General features: G+C 32.3%; 1 protein-coding gene across 5 annotated transcripts; it reads right to left on the reverse strand.

The window, feature by feature from the left end:
• Nucleotides 1-5,849: 5,849 nt before the first annotated feature.
• On the reverse strand, nt 5,850-16,736 carry LOC145307771 (uncharacterized). Of its 5 annotated transcripts, XM_080150226.1 has the most exons (19): nt 16,601-16,736; nt 16,222-16,304; nt 15,881-15,932; nt 15,588-15,720; nt 15,421-15,502; nt 14,649-14,721; nt 14,126-14,303; nt 13,616-13,712; nt 13,358-13,493; nt 13,009-13,119; nt 12,521-12,661; nt 12,130-12,249; nt 11,541-11,847; nt 10,859-11,199; nt 10,355-10,459; nt 9,376-9,829; nt 9,080-9,228; nt 7,618-7,714; nt 5,850-6,676 (listed from the first exon to the last, which is right to left on the reverse strand). In XM_080150226.1, exons 1-16 carry the CDS (start codon nt 16,721-16,723, stop codon nt 9,752-9,754), a joined length of 2,160 nt encoding a protein of 719 aa, XP_080006352.1. In that variant the 5' UTR covers nt 16,724-16,736; the 3' UTR covers nt 5,850-6,676; nt 7,618-7,714; nt 9,080-9,228; nt 9,376-9,751. The 5 variants fall into 5 exon arrangements, with proteins under 5 accessions (XP_080006352.1, XP_080006351.1, XP_080006353.1 ...); XM_080150225.1 differs by having other exon boundaries at nt 9,080-9,829; XM_080150227.1 differs by having other exon boundaries at nt 7,544-7,714; nt 9,080-9,829.
• Between the last annotated feature and the right edge of the window lie 18 nt (nt 16,737-16,754).

Consider the following 16,754-nt stretch of genomic DNA (forward strand, 5'->3'; position numbering starts at 1 on the left):
GTTGATTATCGTTCTTATCCTTTCATTTGGAATGATTTTTCATACTGTTGATTTTTCCTTTTTTATCCCCCCAAAATATTATTATAGTGACAATAATGTACAAAGAAGCGAAGACGAGTAGAGAGAAAGGGGACAATGGGCTTTTTATTACACTAATCCCCAGTTTTATAATAACTTTTTCTTATAGTTGATTTAACAACTTTGGAGGCTTTTGTGAATTTTGATTGTTTGGTTCATTAAGTTAAGTGTCCAAACTTTTTTACAACTAATTGTAATCTACAGATGGGAATAATTTGTGTTTTATAATTTGAGATGTACATCATTTTATCGCCCATGGTCTTACCCATTTAGATCCCTGGAAGACGAGGGTATCCAAATAATTCATATATATTGCAACTTAAAGTTTATAATTTCTATCAATCGATGGCTTAAAAACTATGAGGTTTAATATTTTTATTCTAGGTTGGGAATTCCAATTTGTGTCTAAATTTAACTAAAAATTATGACCATTGTCCCATTCCTTTATGTCCTTTAAATAATTTTATGAACCATTGTTATTTCCTCAAAAATACTTAAAAACAAATTTTTTTATTTCAAAAAGGAGGACTACTTAAGGGCCTGAGCAAAATTTGAAGGATAATGGGAAAACAATTTCTATACTGTCACTTACAAGGTAGATTATATAAAGTAAAAATAAATAAGTAAAGGGGAATCTTTATACTAGAAATAACAGGAGGAAGGCCGACAAACAAAAATAAATTATAATCAATGATAACTATAAATAACACTATAAAACTTGGTAACTTTACCAAACCAAAATGTTTTTACCTATGTTGGTTATGGTTTACTTTAAAAGAACATTGTTAATTTATGTATTTTTTAGTAGGTTAAGGATAGATAAAATAACTAAAAAAGGCAATACCATACTAAATTAGCGAAATGTTTTATATGATAGTTTTATTGAGATTCTTCCTCCCTTCCCTAAAAAAGCTTGGACGTCCTCGAATTTATATGTATCCTGGGTATTATCTAGAACACGAAGAAAACCTATGTCTGTCTGACGCTTAAGATCTCGATAACAGCTGAACCAGTAGGGCTCTGCTCAGATTATACCTACTGGTTTCTAGCCACCAGCCTCTACATAAGTTAATAGCATAAAGGATTTTAAATCAAAAATTTCAGAGGAGCTCTATATTGGTATGGGAAGATTTTTGGAATTCCCCTCCCCCAATAAAATGTTTCGGGTATAGTCCCTTTCGTGCAACTTTTATAGGTTATTTTAGATTAGGTGATAGCCCCGCAGGGTTAGGCAGTTGGCCCCGCAGGGGCTAGAAATATGAGAAAAGCTGCTGTGAAAATACGACCAAACGCCCTTTAAGAGGCGTTGCCACGAAGGGACTTTACACAATGTTTCTTCTCTTGTAAAAGTATAATACAGAAAAATCAATGTTTTGGGTAACTCTAGACGCGAAGCACTTAGATGCTATGGGCGAAGCAACTAGTTGATAAAACAGAATATCCGCTCGCAATTTTTTTTTCTATCCATTATTTAAAATAACATAGTACATTGCAATTATTGTGCATTTGTAAATGCAGCTTTGTTAAAGAAAGAAAAAATTCACAATCAGTTTTTGAGTTTACTTTGCTTTAAATTTGATAACGAAATTGACATATATTCATTTGTTATCAATGACAAAAAGGGGGGGGGGGGGCGTAATGACATCTATTCGTAAACCGTGAGCAAAATTGTCTAGCTAAATATTTAGACCATTTTGCTCACGGTTTACGAATAGATGTCATTACGCCCCTTTAATAGATTTTTTTTTTAAAGGCATTAGGATTTCCATAAAGGAATAAAAAAAAATGGATATCAGTGTTGATAGTAATCCTTTAAAATAGTAAATGCTTTATTAAGATACTAACGGCTACGCCCCTAGAAGCCTCTAGGGGAACTTAAAGTGGGAAGAGGAAAGTCGACCCCCCCCCATTTCAATTTGAGTTTTAAAAAGAAAAAGTAGAAAAAAGTATTTTTGATGGGATTAATGTTTTATTTGGAAGTTGGAGGTAAACTTCCTATAAATAGTTGAAACGTCCCTCTACCTATGAAGAAGCTTCACTGTAAAGGAGAACAATATCGGTTCAGCGGCAAAAGTATTCTAATTCTCTCTAGATGCAGAATTTGTGCATATTAACCAATTGCCATATACTGTTAAAAGCGTAATATCAACATTATGCTCAAATCAAATAAACTTTTTCTCTTACTTTCAAGTTCTATATTAGTCTCTCTAACAATGACTTGGAATACTTTAATATTTTACCTTAACATAATTCAACGTTTACATTAATGACAACTCTAAACTTAATAAAGGAACCTTGAATTTAACAAAGCATTTGACTCAACTTTTAAGATACAAGGTCAAACGAATCTTTTAAATATAAAATATTAATGGATTAAATCACAAAATGTACTTGAAACTTGAAAAGAAAATATTTTTCTAATCATTATTTTAAATGTCAATGTTAAGTATCACTAATATATATTTTACAACGTTGTAGGGAAAGCCAAAAAGAAACTAAAGTATTGGTATATGAATCAAGTAAATGTATGTATGTGTGTGTGTGTGTGTGTGTGTACTGTGTGGTACGTGTCAGTGTACGTATCCATTGTGTGTGTGAGTGTGTGTGTATTTCTACCTCATGTGAATACCATGAGTAAAGGTTCATAATATAAATTGTCCCGTAGTTGGGAGAAATAGAAATATTTAGAAGGTTCAACTCCTCTTCATCAAACTTCCCACTAAACAAAAATAATGGTTCGAGACTACAAACAGTTTAAGTTCGGTTTAACTAGGGAGGGAGGCTAATTGGACTGTAAATTGTAAAGGTCCCCAAAGTTTGTATGATTAAGAACCTTGAGGACTTTTCCTGATTGGTGGTTTAAAACCAGTAGTCTCAAAATATTTCCAACGAAAATTTTAATTTAATGAGGAGATATTTTTTGTTTATTATCACTAGGGGTGAACACAGGGATCTAAAGGAATAAGACAATAGCCGATAAGCCGATAATAGATAATTGAGTTTCTCGTATTCATTCGAATCCGGTGGATAGGAACCGGTTATCATCCATACGAAAAACTATGTCTAGCATCGTATTATATCCAGCTTTCTACGAATATAAAAATGTACAATCATAAGATTAAAACCAGTTTTTTAGCCGGTGCCTTCGGCACCTCGGAGCAAAAAAACATAGTTTTAATCTCATAATTGTACATTCTATATCCGCGGAAAGCCGTTTATAATACGATGCGAGAACTAACTATTAACTAACTACTAATAAGGGGGGGGGGGAAGTTTTGACACATTTGCGTAAATCTGGTATATTGGCTTTATCTTTGGACTGAGAGGATAGGTTATAAAAGAAAAAATCATTCTTATATGTTGAATTTTCTTAAGTTTTAAGATTTTTTGGATAGGCCTCCAGGTTCCGGAGCTCCAGGCCTCCAAGTGGTCTCTGTACATGTAAAAGTGAGAAAAATTTTTTTTTGAAGAAAGCTTATGAAACAAAATATGTATATTTTTCTTCAAATATGTGAATAACATTCAAAAAGATGCATATTTTGTTTCATCATATAAGAATGATTTTATCTTTAATAACCTATCCTCTCAGTCCAGAGATAAACCCTATATACCAGGTTTACGCAAATGTGTCAGAACTCCCCCCCCCCCCCTTACTATAAGATTAGGTACATGGACAATGGCAGCACAAAACCAAAAATAAGACAATCTAAGAATAATCTATTAACTTGGAGTATTAAGAAAGGTGCTTTGTTAGTGGTGCTACTTATTGTACACAAAGTCCTATAAAATTGATATGCTTAATCTAAATGTAAAAATACTTAATACATAAACTGCTTTAATATAGAATACATGTATATAAAATCTTAGAATTTAAAGCTATACGCCCCTAGAGGCCTATTGGGGGTGATGAAGGGTTTTATTCGACCACCCAATTTTTTATTTTAGTTTCAAAAGAAAAAGTAAAAAAAATTGTGAAGGGAAAATTTAATTCGGGGGAGGTGGTGGTACCCTCCCTTAAAATAGCTATAAACCTTCTCAGGACTTATGATGAGAAGCTAAATAGTCATGTAAAACCGTATTGGTTTAGCGGTTATCGAGATCCATAGGTACAGACAGACAGACATCCTGTTTTATTAAAGGATTTTCGGGTATAGTCCATTTCGTAACATCGCATCTTATGGGGCGATTCTTTGTAGGTATTTTTCACAGTAGCTTTTCTCCTATTTCTAGCCCCTGCGGGGGGCTCTAACCCTGTGGGGCAATCACATAATTCAATATAACCTAACCTAACCTATAAAAAGCCATTTTAAAAATACGACGAATCGACCCTTATGGGGCGATGTTACTATTACCGGATTTTCTCCTTGGTATTTAGACATATTAGGTAATACTTACTAGTAGAGTAGCTACCCGAACCACCCTCTAATACTGGTTAAATATATAGACAGACAAACATTCTGTTATTTCATAATACAGGATAAAAAAAGCTAATAAAGTTACTTATTTTACAATAGTGCCAATTGCTTTTTCTTGCAACACCACCGCTATCTATGGATCGTACTTGGGGATTTTTTCAACATACCTCGCACCAAACCAACATAGACGGGGAAATTTACGAGGTTTTACCACGCACCGTAAGGAAAGTGTATTTTGTAAGAATAACAAGGATGACAACATCTATAAAAGCGATGCTCTGAAACAATAGGACAAGAGTGTCATAACTGAATAAGCAGAATATAGGTGTAGAAGTATAAACAAAATTGTAAGTATATTTGTTGCAAGACTGAATAATTAGAGGATACTGATTAAGGACATATTTACATTTTTAGAGCTTGATTAAAAAGATGCTTTACTTATAAAATTGTACCCTGTTTTTAATAGGAATCAGTAGGTAATCAACAAATCAGATAAATAGCATAAGTATTTCATATAGTAAAACAACATTTTTCTCATGCTTTCTCAATCTTCAAAATAATACTAACGATTTTACAGAACAAATTGGATGATTTCTTCAAAATGTTTTAGAGATTTTTTCAACACATTTAATTTTTTCACATCCTGTTATTACCCACACCCCTTAGTTTGTAATCTCATTTTCTGGGGAAGCATCACGTTCAACGACTTAAGTTTATATATATCAATCGATTAACACAATAAATGTATATGTTTAGATGTATAACCCAGACAAATAACTGGTTCCAGGGGGGCCCGCTAGCGACTTGCTTTTTGCAATTATTTCCGACGTTATTGTCTGATAATCAAAGAACCATTAGAAAGCCGGCACAAGGTTCCCACCCCGTGGACATACAGTTATTTAACACCCGCCTTCTCTTTTCTTTAACTTGTATATTGATAGCAAAAATTGCATTTGGTTAGCAACATTATTTGTCATGGATCTACTGGAATAAGACAATGAATTTTAATATACATGTCTGAAAATTCATGTACACAATCCTTAATGATGATGAACAAAGTTACTTTTACTAGTTACTGTAGATTTTAATCATTGGAGGAAAAGTTTAGATACTGCTATATTGCACCTACCAATCAAGATATCAGCTAACGAAGGAGAGAACGTGTCAATAAACCTTTTGATACCAGTACAATTGAGTGTCCACTCTCTACCTATGTTTTGTCTTTTTTCTTATTATCTGTAGTTTTTTATGATGTGATCTATCTGATCTTTTTGTCTATTCTCTGAAAAAAAAAGAAATTTTCTAATAAAAGAACTATTTCCTTAAAGTTATTTGATTATGAAAAAACAAAAATAGTGTATTGCATTTTTTTTATTTTTAATACTGGTTTGCATTATAAATATCATATTTTACAAGTTTTACATTAATTGTTATCAAAGATATTAAAGTTTTGTAAATTTTTAGGCGTTTAGTCTTTAAAAGAAACTAATTTAGCATATAGACATAGAAGTTACAGAAAAAATAATTAAGTCAAATAAAGGGTAAAATAATTATACATATATGAAGTTGAGAAATAATTTCATATCAGTGGCGAGAATTGGGCATTTTCATTTTAACAGGAAAAGTTAGTTATTATAAGGTTTTAATATGTCATTTTTATTTATAACTCTTTGTTATAATAATTTGTATGTACGATACATAATTACAATGATAATAAACATAATGAATATTTAATTACTTAACAACCATCATGAAGGGCAAACAAGTAACTCGTGTTTAATTATCATAGGAAAGGTTTAATAATAACATTACAATTAATTACAGAATAGAAATTATTAATGAAATGAAAGCCAAATTACATATAATCATAATTGAAGCCAGAGGTTGAATTATAATCCACACCCTGTATCTAGATTGTGGTGTAATGAATAGCTCGGATCCATGGTCATATAATTTTATCAAGTAATAGCATGTATGAGTAATATAGGAATTGTTGGCACAATAGTAGTTGAATTTCCACGTGGATGTAAATAGTCAATTTAGAATAATTTACTATTACAAGATAAAACTAATGATCTAGAACCCAGTAATTGAAAGCATTGGCACATAATTTGTTCGACACAACCTTGGTGATTTGGACAACAGCTGCAAGTATTTCATTTTGTATCAGCGCCCACATTCATCTAAAATTATGTATTGATTAAATAAGTTCAGCATAAAATCTGCAATTCATTGATTATTTTTAGTATTTTACCCATGGATCACAAAATTATCTCTCTGTAGATTACTTTTAATGGTTAAAACATATGGATACTTAACCTAATGAACCATCCTATCAAAATTTAATAAAAAGTCCGCAATGGCCATAAACAGATTATATTTACCTGTGTAGACTAGACTGTGGGGGATGGTGATAGCACTGAGGGGACCCAGCTGGCCATAAACAGATTATATTTACCTGTGAAGACTAGACTGGGGGGGATGGTGATATCACTGAGGGGACCCAGCTGGCCACAAACAGATTATATTTACCTGTGAAGACTAGACTGGGGGGGATGGTGATATCACTGAGGGGACCCAGCTGGCCATAAACAGATTATATTTACCTGTGAAGACTAGACTGGTGGGGATAGTGATAGCACTGAGGGGACCCAGCTGGACATAAACAGATTATATTTACCTGTGAAGACTAGACTGGGGGGGATGGTGATATCACTGAGGGGACCCAGCTGGCCATAAACAGATTATATTTACCTGTGAAGACTAGACTGTGGAGGAAGGTGATAGCACTGAGGGGACCTAGCTGGCCATAAACAGATTATATTTACCTGTGTAGACTAGACTGGGGGGGATGGTGATAGCACTGAGGGGACCCAGCTGGCCATAAACAGATTATATTTACCTGTGTAGACTAGACTGTGGGGGATGGTGGTAGCACTGAGGGGACCCAGCTGGCCATAAACAGATTATATTTACCTGTGAAGACTAGACTGGTGGGGATAGTAATAGCACTGAGGGGACCCAGCTGGCCATAAACAGATTATATTTACCTGTGAAGACTAGACTGTGGAGGATGGTGATAGCACTGAGGGGACCCAGCTGGACATAAACAGATTATATTTACCTGTGAAGACTAGACTGTGGAGGATGGTGATAGCACTGAGGGGACCCAGCTGGCCATAAACAGATTGAACACTTCATCCCAGATCTTACTCCATGAACTAAAATAAAACCTTTTTTAAAAATGAAAAATAATCTTCATAACACTTTTCATCCTCATATATAAGCATTTTTTTTCTTTGCTCCACCAAACGTGTTAAATATTTCCGTAATTTTTTTATTCATTCATGTTTTACAAATTCTGAAGTTTTTTGTAAATATGAATTTGGAAATTCCAAAATATATTTACGCAAAGCTAAGTTGACAACTAATAAAAAAATATTTTTGTTATTCTAAAAATATAAAATAAAAGTAGGTACCTACTTCATATTGAAATATAGAATTATATTAAATTATTATTTTTGAAAAAGTTTCAGTTGCACAAAAAGTAGGTATGTAAAATATGAAGAAAAATATTAAAATTACAAAAAGTTGGTAATCCTGACTTGAAACAAATTCCATGTTGACCTTTGCAGAGAGAGTTAGACCAGGAATTCAGGTGCAGGACACATTTTAAGAAAAATTCTTCCAGTATAACCTCGAAACCGGTTAATATCTGCTGGATTAGTACCGATGGACAAATTGGAAACAGTAAAATTCAAAAAATAAATATGCTGTACCAGGGGAGCCAAATCCTGCATCAAGCTTATATAGGTCTTAAATTTCCTCTCTAATAATCTATACCGCCAAGATGTGGTTTTTATTACATAAATAGAAGCAGAAAAAATATTCTAATTTAAGGGAAAAAGTGTCCAAAAATCTTTTAAAAATGGAGAAAAAAAATTCCTTATGTAATCTAAGTCTAAAGTTAGCTTTAATAGTTGCGGGGTAGAGGTGGGGCTTCCAGGTGAAACTACAATTGGCTGTAAGTCTTTTCAGTATAAAAGCAACTATTAAAATGAATTATTTTCCATATGCACAAAAAGTAATAAAAAAAACAAGTACTCGAAAGTGTGTACTTTGTATTTTGAAAGTTTTATCCATTATCCCTGGGTCGAGTACATTCATCAATGAGTAGCTAAATGCCAACAGCAAAGATATCCAATGAGTAACAGTCACGTAAATGTCAATCAACATTGGGAGAAATGTAATTAATGAAATAGATAATAGAATATTTTATTACCTAGATAGTTTGCCCTACCTCATCTTCATCAATTATCCTAAATTATACCAACACTAATCTTTTATAAACTTTGTCAAGTTGTCTGGACAAAATATATGATTGTACTATACCCAGAGACGCTCTTTATTACACTAGTCCCCACAGTTTTACAATAACATTTTCTCATTCGTTGGCTTAACAACTTTGGGGACTTTTCCTGAATTTCTGTTGGTTGGTTGATTAGTGTACTGAAGTGGTAAATTTGAGTGTCATCATTGGGGATATACGTCAATTTATCTGCCATTGTCTTATCCCTGGATTGTACCTCTTGTATGTTGAGGAGGAGAGATGTGTCCATTACTCTGTTTGAATCTCTTATCTTCTCCCCCGTCCTCTTCGTCAGACCCTGTGCTTTTTCTCTTCATTTTTTTATCTGAAAAAATTGTTAACAATGTATTGACATTATTTTTTAACCTCAGTTGAATTCTTAAAAATCTTTTTGGGCTCCCTGCCTCACTAACATAGTGAGGCAAAATTAACACCTCTAAATTTTTTGCGAGCCTCACTAATTTTAGTGAGGCAAAGAATTTTAAGTGAGGCAAAAGTTTTTTAGGAATTCACCTCTGGTTTCGTGAAATTCCCTCTGGACGAAATTATAGAATTGACCAAGTGCATGTTATATTGTACATTAGACTTTTTGAAAGCATTTGATTACTTAAGTTTTTATATTAATGGGAATGGATTTATTTTTACTTGGATATTAAACCAGATTATATAGTAAAGTGAAACTTGTAGCGGGCTAAAATAACAATTCCCCCTAAACCATCCCCTCCTACTAGATAAACGAACTGACCAATAAATGACGGGGGAAAAGCAACCTAAATTGAAGACAATTTTTCCCTGTCATAATATTCTACATCCATGAACTTGTACCAATGTATATTTAATTTTTACTATCTAATATGAATTATATTATTTAAAATTTCTCCATTGATGCTTAGTTTGGCTCAGAAACAGGAATACTGTGCAGATCTTTGAGATAAACAGCAATGTCCACTTCATTTGTACTCTCCGCCTAAAATTTAAAATAAAAAATAACAGATTTTTTTCTAAAATTCAACATTACTAAATAAAAAGTAGGTATATTTTGAACTTTCAAAGTTATAAAAGGAAAAGTAGCAAGGTCTGTTAAATGTAAGATATGGCAAATACAAAAAAAATTAATAAAATTGTAAGGAAATTAGATACTTTACAGAAAACTTAGTACTGGTGTTATTTAGATGATTCAATAGAATTAAAGTTCCCCGATTCTGTATGGTTTTGAGACACAGAACATCTTCTTATAGAAATAAGGAGTTCCTGTTAAAGCAAAGAATAAATCTATAAATATAAATGTATAACCCATTTCGTCTGCTGGCAAATTACTTTATTTTGCTTTTTTTGTAGCGACTTGGCTATGTTAATATTTCCGAAGCTAATGGCTGATATTCAGAGACCCAATAGAAAGTCGGCACAGGGTCCACGGGGTGGTGACTTAGAGTTACTTAAACCCAACCCCCTCTATTGTTTTACTATTATCTTAAAATCAATGAAAACAAACCTTGCTATGTGAAGGTTGAGATATTTGTGTGGAGGAGGCGCTCCCATCTTGATTATTCTCATAAGTGATGTAGATAACTTGATCCTCTTCTTCTAACAACTCAATCTGATAAAAAATAAGCAATATTTAGTTGTATTTTTATATTGAAAAAAGATAGAACTATCTCAAAGCAAATCTAAATATTTCATTTTTCTCCCCATAGTTAAATTAAATTAAATTTACCATCATTTTATGGTTATTTCTTGTCTGTAGATGAGAGGACAAGTAGCATTAAGCTGATTTTTCATATATTTCCCCATATCTTTGGTGTTTTTGGTCCGATTTTAATTTTTTTTCTAGATAATAGTATCAGCTGATAATTCCAGTACACTTTATTTCTAATTTCAACCCCCCTCCCCCCACCCTTCCTAAGCCGGGGAACTCATGCAGAAAATACAATATTGACTAAGATTGAAGATTTAAGCCAAATATGGTATCTTTTAATAAAAGTTAAAAGATAAGTACCTCAGAATTTTGTTCAACAACAGATTTGATTAAATTCCAAACTTGGGATCTTTCTTCCACTTGTTTATTTACTTCTTCATCAACATTAACATACAGATCATTGTTTCCATCAGCTTTTATTTCTTCAACAATAACTTTTTCAGAGGCTTCATTCAATTTAATTTGTGATGTAAGTATGGATTGTTTACTGCTAGATTTTGTTTTATTTTTTCTATTTATTGTTCTTGATGGAAGCCTTTTCTCTTTGGCATCCTTAATCTTATCATTGTCATTAAAGTCTTCATTGTTATCCAGCATTGTATCAAGTGATACTTCGTTAGGTCTTGCAAGATCAGAATGTTCTAAAACATAAATGGAAATTAAAACAAATATTATAACCAAAGTATTAAAAATATTAGTAGTTTAGATATCTAATAAAACAAAGAAAACATAATTACAGGGGTGTATATTCTGCACAAGATTTATTTTTTTTCCCCTGCTACAATTTTTTTTTATTTTTTTTCCCCCCTAGATTTTTCTTAAAAAGTAGGGGGAAAATAGAAAAATATTTAAAGAACTCTATATTTTATGTATTTTATGCCTCCTACCACACATTTTTTTAGTTTTTTTAACCAAGGAGGGGGGCGAAATGGAAAAAATGAGCCGGGGATCCCATACAGAATATACACCCCTGCATAATTACCAGATTTTATGTGAGCATTAAAAGATTTCTTGATTGAGAACATTTTCTCACAATAGACACATGAATAAACCCGTTGGCTTTCACTTGATGCCGACAGTGGTTGGTCACGTGATAACAGCTGCCCATCAACACAAGGCGACAGCTGTCGAACTGGTTTTAACAGCTGTCGTTCTTCCAATGATGATGGTTGGTTCTTCTTCAAATTGTTCTGATCATTTGATATCAATATGGATACTACTGCAGGAGTTATAATAGGTGATGCTGAATGTATATTTGTATTTGCTGAAGGTATATTGCTATGAGTCCTCTAAAAAAAAATTTTCTATTTTTTTCCCAGGAATCTTTAGGGATAATATAATGGACGATATAATAATATAATCCTAAATCATGATAAACAAAATTACCTCTTCTGTAAATAAAACTATTGGTTGGGAAGTGAGGACACGACTAGTCTGGAACCAACCAACCACAATTCAATGAAAGTACCCAAAGTTTTTGAGTCAACGAATAAGAAAACGTTGGATACCACTGTATTTTTTAGTCCAATGACCTATCCCTCCCTTTTTTTGTTTCAGAATAATTAAGGTACCTGATGTTTCTTGTATTGGGAGCTAGTGACAAAAGCTTTATTACAATCTTGACATTTAAATCTTTTCTCTCCAGTATGACTGCGAATATGTTCCCTCAGGTTTCCACTCTGATGAAATCTCTACAAACAAAATATTGTATATAGCAACAAACAGGTTATGAGTGTGTATTCTGCACGGTATCCACTACTAAAGGAGAGAGGAAAAAAAAAATATGTGAGAGGGATAAAAAAAATTTTCTTCATTTTTTAACCATTATGGAAAAAAAAAGAAAAATATGTGGAAGGGGTAAAGAAGAAAAAAAGAATACATGGAAAAAAACTAGAGCAGGAAAAAAAGAAATGCTTTGAAGCTGGGGAAAAAATATACACCCCAGATACCAAATTAAATTACCTTATTGCATGTAGGACATTCATATTTTTTGTGATCAGTATGTAACATCTTGTGCGTGTTGAGTGTTGATCTTTGTTTAAATTCTTGTCCACACAATTCACACTGATACATCTTTACATCACTGTGGCTTCTTGCATGTTGCTGAATATAACCAAAGTAAAAACTTTTTTTAAAGCGAAGCTTTTCTCTTAATAAGGCTAATCCTTCCGAACGTCCATCACTTTAATTTTAATAGGTTAGAATTGTACTACCGCTTTTAAACTGCTTCCTATAACAGTTCGGTACGATTTAGGAAGCTTAGCAACTCTACAATCGTTACCAGAAAGTCCTTACGTCCATTTAAAAATATAAGTATCATTATGACATAAAAAATTTAATATTCTGAAGGTATTTAAGCAAATATGCTTACAATTTTGTTTAGACTCATATATTTATATTCTGCTGTTGTCACTTATGATTATAAAAATCTATTAATCGAAAAATTGTACCTTAAGATTACTTAAAGTCTTGAACTTTTTGTCACAAAAATCACATGAAAAAGACCTCTCATCTGAATGAAATTTGAGATGGCGATTTAACAGTGTCTTCACTTTAAATACCTAAAATAAAATAGTAAAAAGGAGGTAATAGTTGTTTAAAGGAATCAATTGGTTTTGTAAAATACTTATAAGCATTAGGTAAAATGTTGGGTTTTCTAGATGTATTTCAACATAAGCATAAAAAAAAAATAATAATATATTTTTTTGGCAAGTTTGGTACACTCACAACCAGGGTTGGCAGTTGCAAAAGCTGAAAATACCAAATTAAGACAATATATGTAGTATGGTCTTATTTTACCTTTTTACATCCATCTACAGTACAAGGGAACCCATTATTTGTGTGTGCTGATTGTTTGTGATAGCGCAAACTACTTTCCGCGTTGAATTCTCTTGTACACATGTCACAGGAGTATACTTTTCGGCTGTGAGCAAAACTAAAAAAAAGAGAATGATTACATATTTTAATAAATACTGTCTTTGATCCTAATTTGATCGGGTAGGTATAATGTATTTTTACAGAATTTATTAAGGTTTTGATTTTAGGTGACTAAAATACCTTAAATGATCTTTGTGGCTTTTTTGATCTGAAAATGATTTAACACAGAGACCACATTCATACTGATGGAGTTTCTCTTGTATTACTCTCTCTTCTTCTGGTAATTTTAGATAGTTAAATCACACTTATCCTTCGAGAATGTAATTGTTAGAAATAAAACAAGCATCTTATAGAGATAAATACTAAAAGAAAAGTATGGATCATGGAAAGAAAATGAAGAAGCGGATTTCATAGTAGCTTCTATCCTATTTCCAGCCCCTGCGGGGCCAATTTCCTAAACCTATGAGGCAATCATTAACATATACCTAACCTAAAATAATCTATTAAAAGCTACTGTGAAAATACGACTAAACCCGATACTTCGATTGTTTTCCATGGTCCAAAGGTAATAATTTACAGGAAAAAAATATTATATCTAAGTTTTACTAATAAGGAATAACTTGACTAAAGAAAAGATTCAACTGTTTTAAATAGGATAGTTGTAGGAATTATTTATCTAAATAAACCTTCCTTTGACACTCATAAGAACATGATTGTCCGAGTGTAACATTTTTACATGTGTATTCAGATTGTCGAGCCCGGTGAATGATAGTTGACATACATTACACTTAAATAATTGTTCTTTCTTGTCTTGTTTTGAGGTAGATAATACATAATTGGAAGGTGGTGATGTTTTAGTTGGAGTAACCTGAATATTAACATTTTTATACAAAAACTACAAGGCTAAACGAATTTATAAAAAAATTTATGAAAATTAAACATAGGTTATTTTAAATATAGGTACAAAACAAAATTTTTTTCTTCAAATATTAGCTTTGATTTTCTATTGACGCTTTAGGTGCTGGAAAACTAATATATCAGAACAAAAAATGATAAAAAATGATTAATTGTTTCTACAAACTAAAGTTTTTTATGATAGAAGATGGGGTTAAGCCCTAAAATTGTCTAAATATTAAGTAAAATCTTTAATTGTTTGAACTGTAATCCATTAATTTATTTTTGTTTATCCATCCCCTTCCCTAGTTATTATGACCTCAGATTTAAGATTCTCCTCCCCGCCTTCTCTCTCATCAATATTCAGCTCACAACACTCAAAGTCAATGTCCCTGAAAATTAAAAATATTTGTTACCAAAAGATTTATCAAATAGATGACTAATGTTAACTTAAAAGCGAGGGGTAGGTTTCGGGTAAAATCCGTAAAGGTTATGTGTTATAAGTTAAAAACAGTAGTAGAACGATAAAAATTTATGTTAACTTTTTTTTAAAATTTTTGTCTACAGTTCTTTTCAATAAGAAATACACATATTTAGTGAATATTATCGTTCTACTACTATTTTTTAGCCTTAAAACACACACACCTTTATGGATTCTACCAGAAACCTACCCCTCTCTTGTTTTGAAATAAAATCATATCAAAATGATCCTATGCTAATAAAAAATCTACAACATCTACAACAATTATAAAAGAAATTGTTAGAATTGTAGGTCACGAATTACATTAAGATAACGGGGAGGGGGGGGGGGGGGGAGGCTTTGTCTTAGGAGGGAGAGGATAGGTTAATTGGCAAAAAGTTTCCTCTAACTCATCAATTTTTATTTATTTTTACCTTAACAGAGACTACCTGGAGACCCAAACCAAAACTTTTTTAATTATAAGGAAACTAAATCCAAAAGGAAACTACTTCCAAAAAGGTAACTTTTTTTACAACCTATACTATCACTCCTTAGACAAAGCCTATACTCCATGTTTACGCAAAAGTGTCAGAACTCCCACCCCCCCCCCCCCCCTCCTTAATTAACTAACCTATTTGATGGACTTTCAGCAATAATCTTGTTCATTTCTTCACTTGAATTTCTTGTTTTAGATGAACTTAACTCAACAATGTCTACATAAAGTTAATAAAGATTCAATCAACCAGAAATATGTGTATAATACTTTTTCTGTACAATATATTAATAGGTATAAAATACCTTTCTTAGATCTTGCTCTCTTTCTGCTAAACAAAATTGCTTTATCCATTGAACATGTAATTTGGTCATCATTAAGAACATGATTAGTTTCATTTATTTGATATTGAGTTCTTAATAGTTTTCTTAAATATGCCTGAAATCATAAAATATCAATTAAATGGAATTGCATATTTCATACCTAGTTTAATTATAAAATGGTAGGTAAAAATTTTTTTTTCGTGGGAAAGGTCAAATTCAATCAAATTATCTAAATAGCAATGTTAATTTTTTTGTTACATGTACAAATAACATACCTGACCTTGTCTAACTCTGGCAAGGAATTCAGCCAGCGCCTGTGTTGCCAATCTATTGCCATCGATAACTATTAGAAAAAGTAGGGAGGCTCAGAGGCTGATTAAATTTCATTTAATCCTGTTGAAGGGGAATGTGCACGAAAAATAGCAAGGAAGTTAAGCACCTTCCAGCAGTTTTTTTGTTGTTCAATATATTAGGTAAGTTGTTATCAACAGTTAAATAAACTAAAAAAGCTAAATCTACCCCTGGTCTGTGAAAAAAATATTATAAGAAGCAAACTTTATTTTTCTCATAGCTTTAATCCTAGTATACAGTTTTTCTACTATTTAGTTGTCTATGCCTGCAGTCCATGCAAATCATCCTGGGCAGTTTATCATCCTCAGAAAGCTTTAGGTTTAAATTCTTCTCAAGCACATCGACTATCTAGATAAATTTTTAATCAATCCTTATAAAAAAGTAACAGGATGTTTGTGTCTTTGTGTATTTATCCGTCTGTATTGAAGGATCTCGCTAACCACCGAACTGACCCGATATTGTTCTACTTTACAATGTAGCTTCCCAGAAGTTTCAGAAAGTTTAGAGGTCATTTAGGAAAGGGTACCACAACACTCCCAAGAGAAATAGCTTCTAGAAAAAAAGAGGTCATTAGGGGCCTAGCAGGTTGGAAAAACATTTTTCCTTCAGTGCACTATTATGGCCAACAGAGAAATAAATATTACCTTCGTTAATATCACAGAATTGTTAATCACAAGCGGAGTTTTTAGGTCAAATATATTTTGATTGCTGTCATCTTCCCAGCCGCACAGGCGACACATGTTGCTCTCCTCCAGAGACGACGACATTTTGTTTCTAAAAATTAAACGCGGCAATACG

Source organism: Acartia tonsa, chromosome 2 (assembly GCF_053477335.1).
Source record: "Acartia tonsa isolate MP-2025a chromosome 2, ASM5347733v1, whole genome shotgun sequence".
NCBI lineage: Eukaryota > Metazoa > Arthropoda > Copepoda > Calanoida > Acartiidae > Acartia > Acartia tonsa.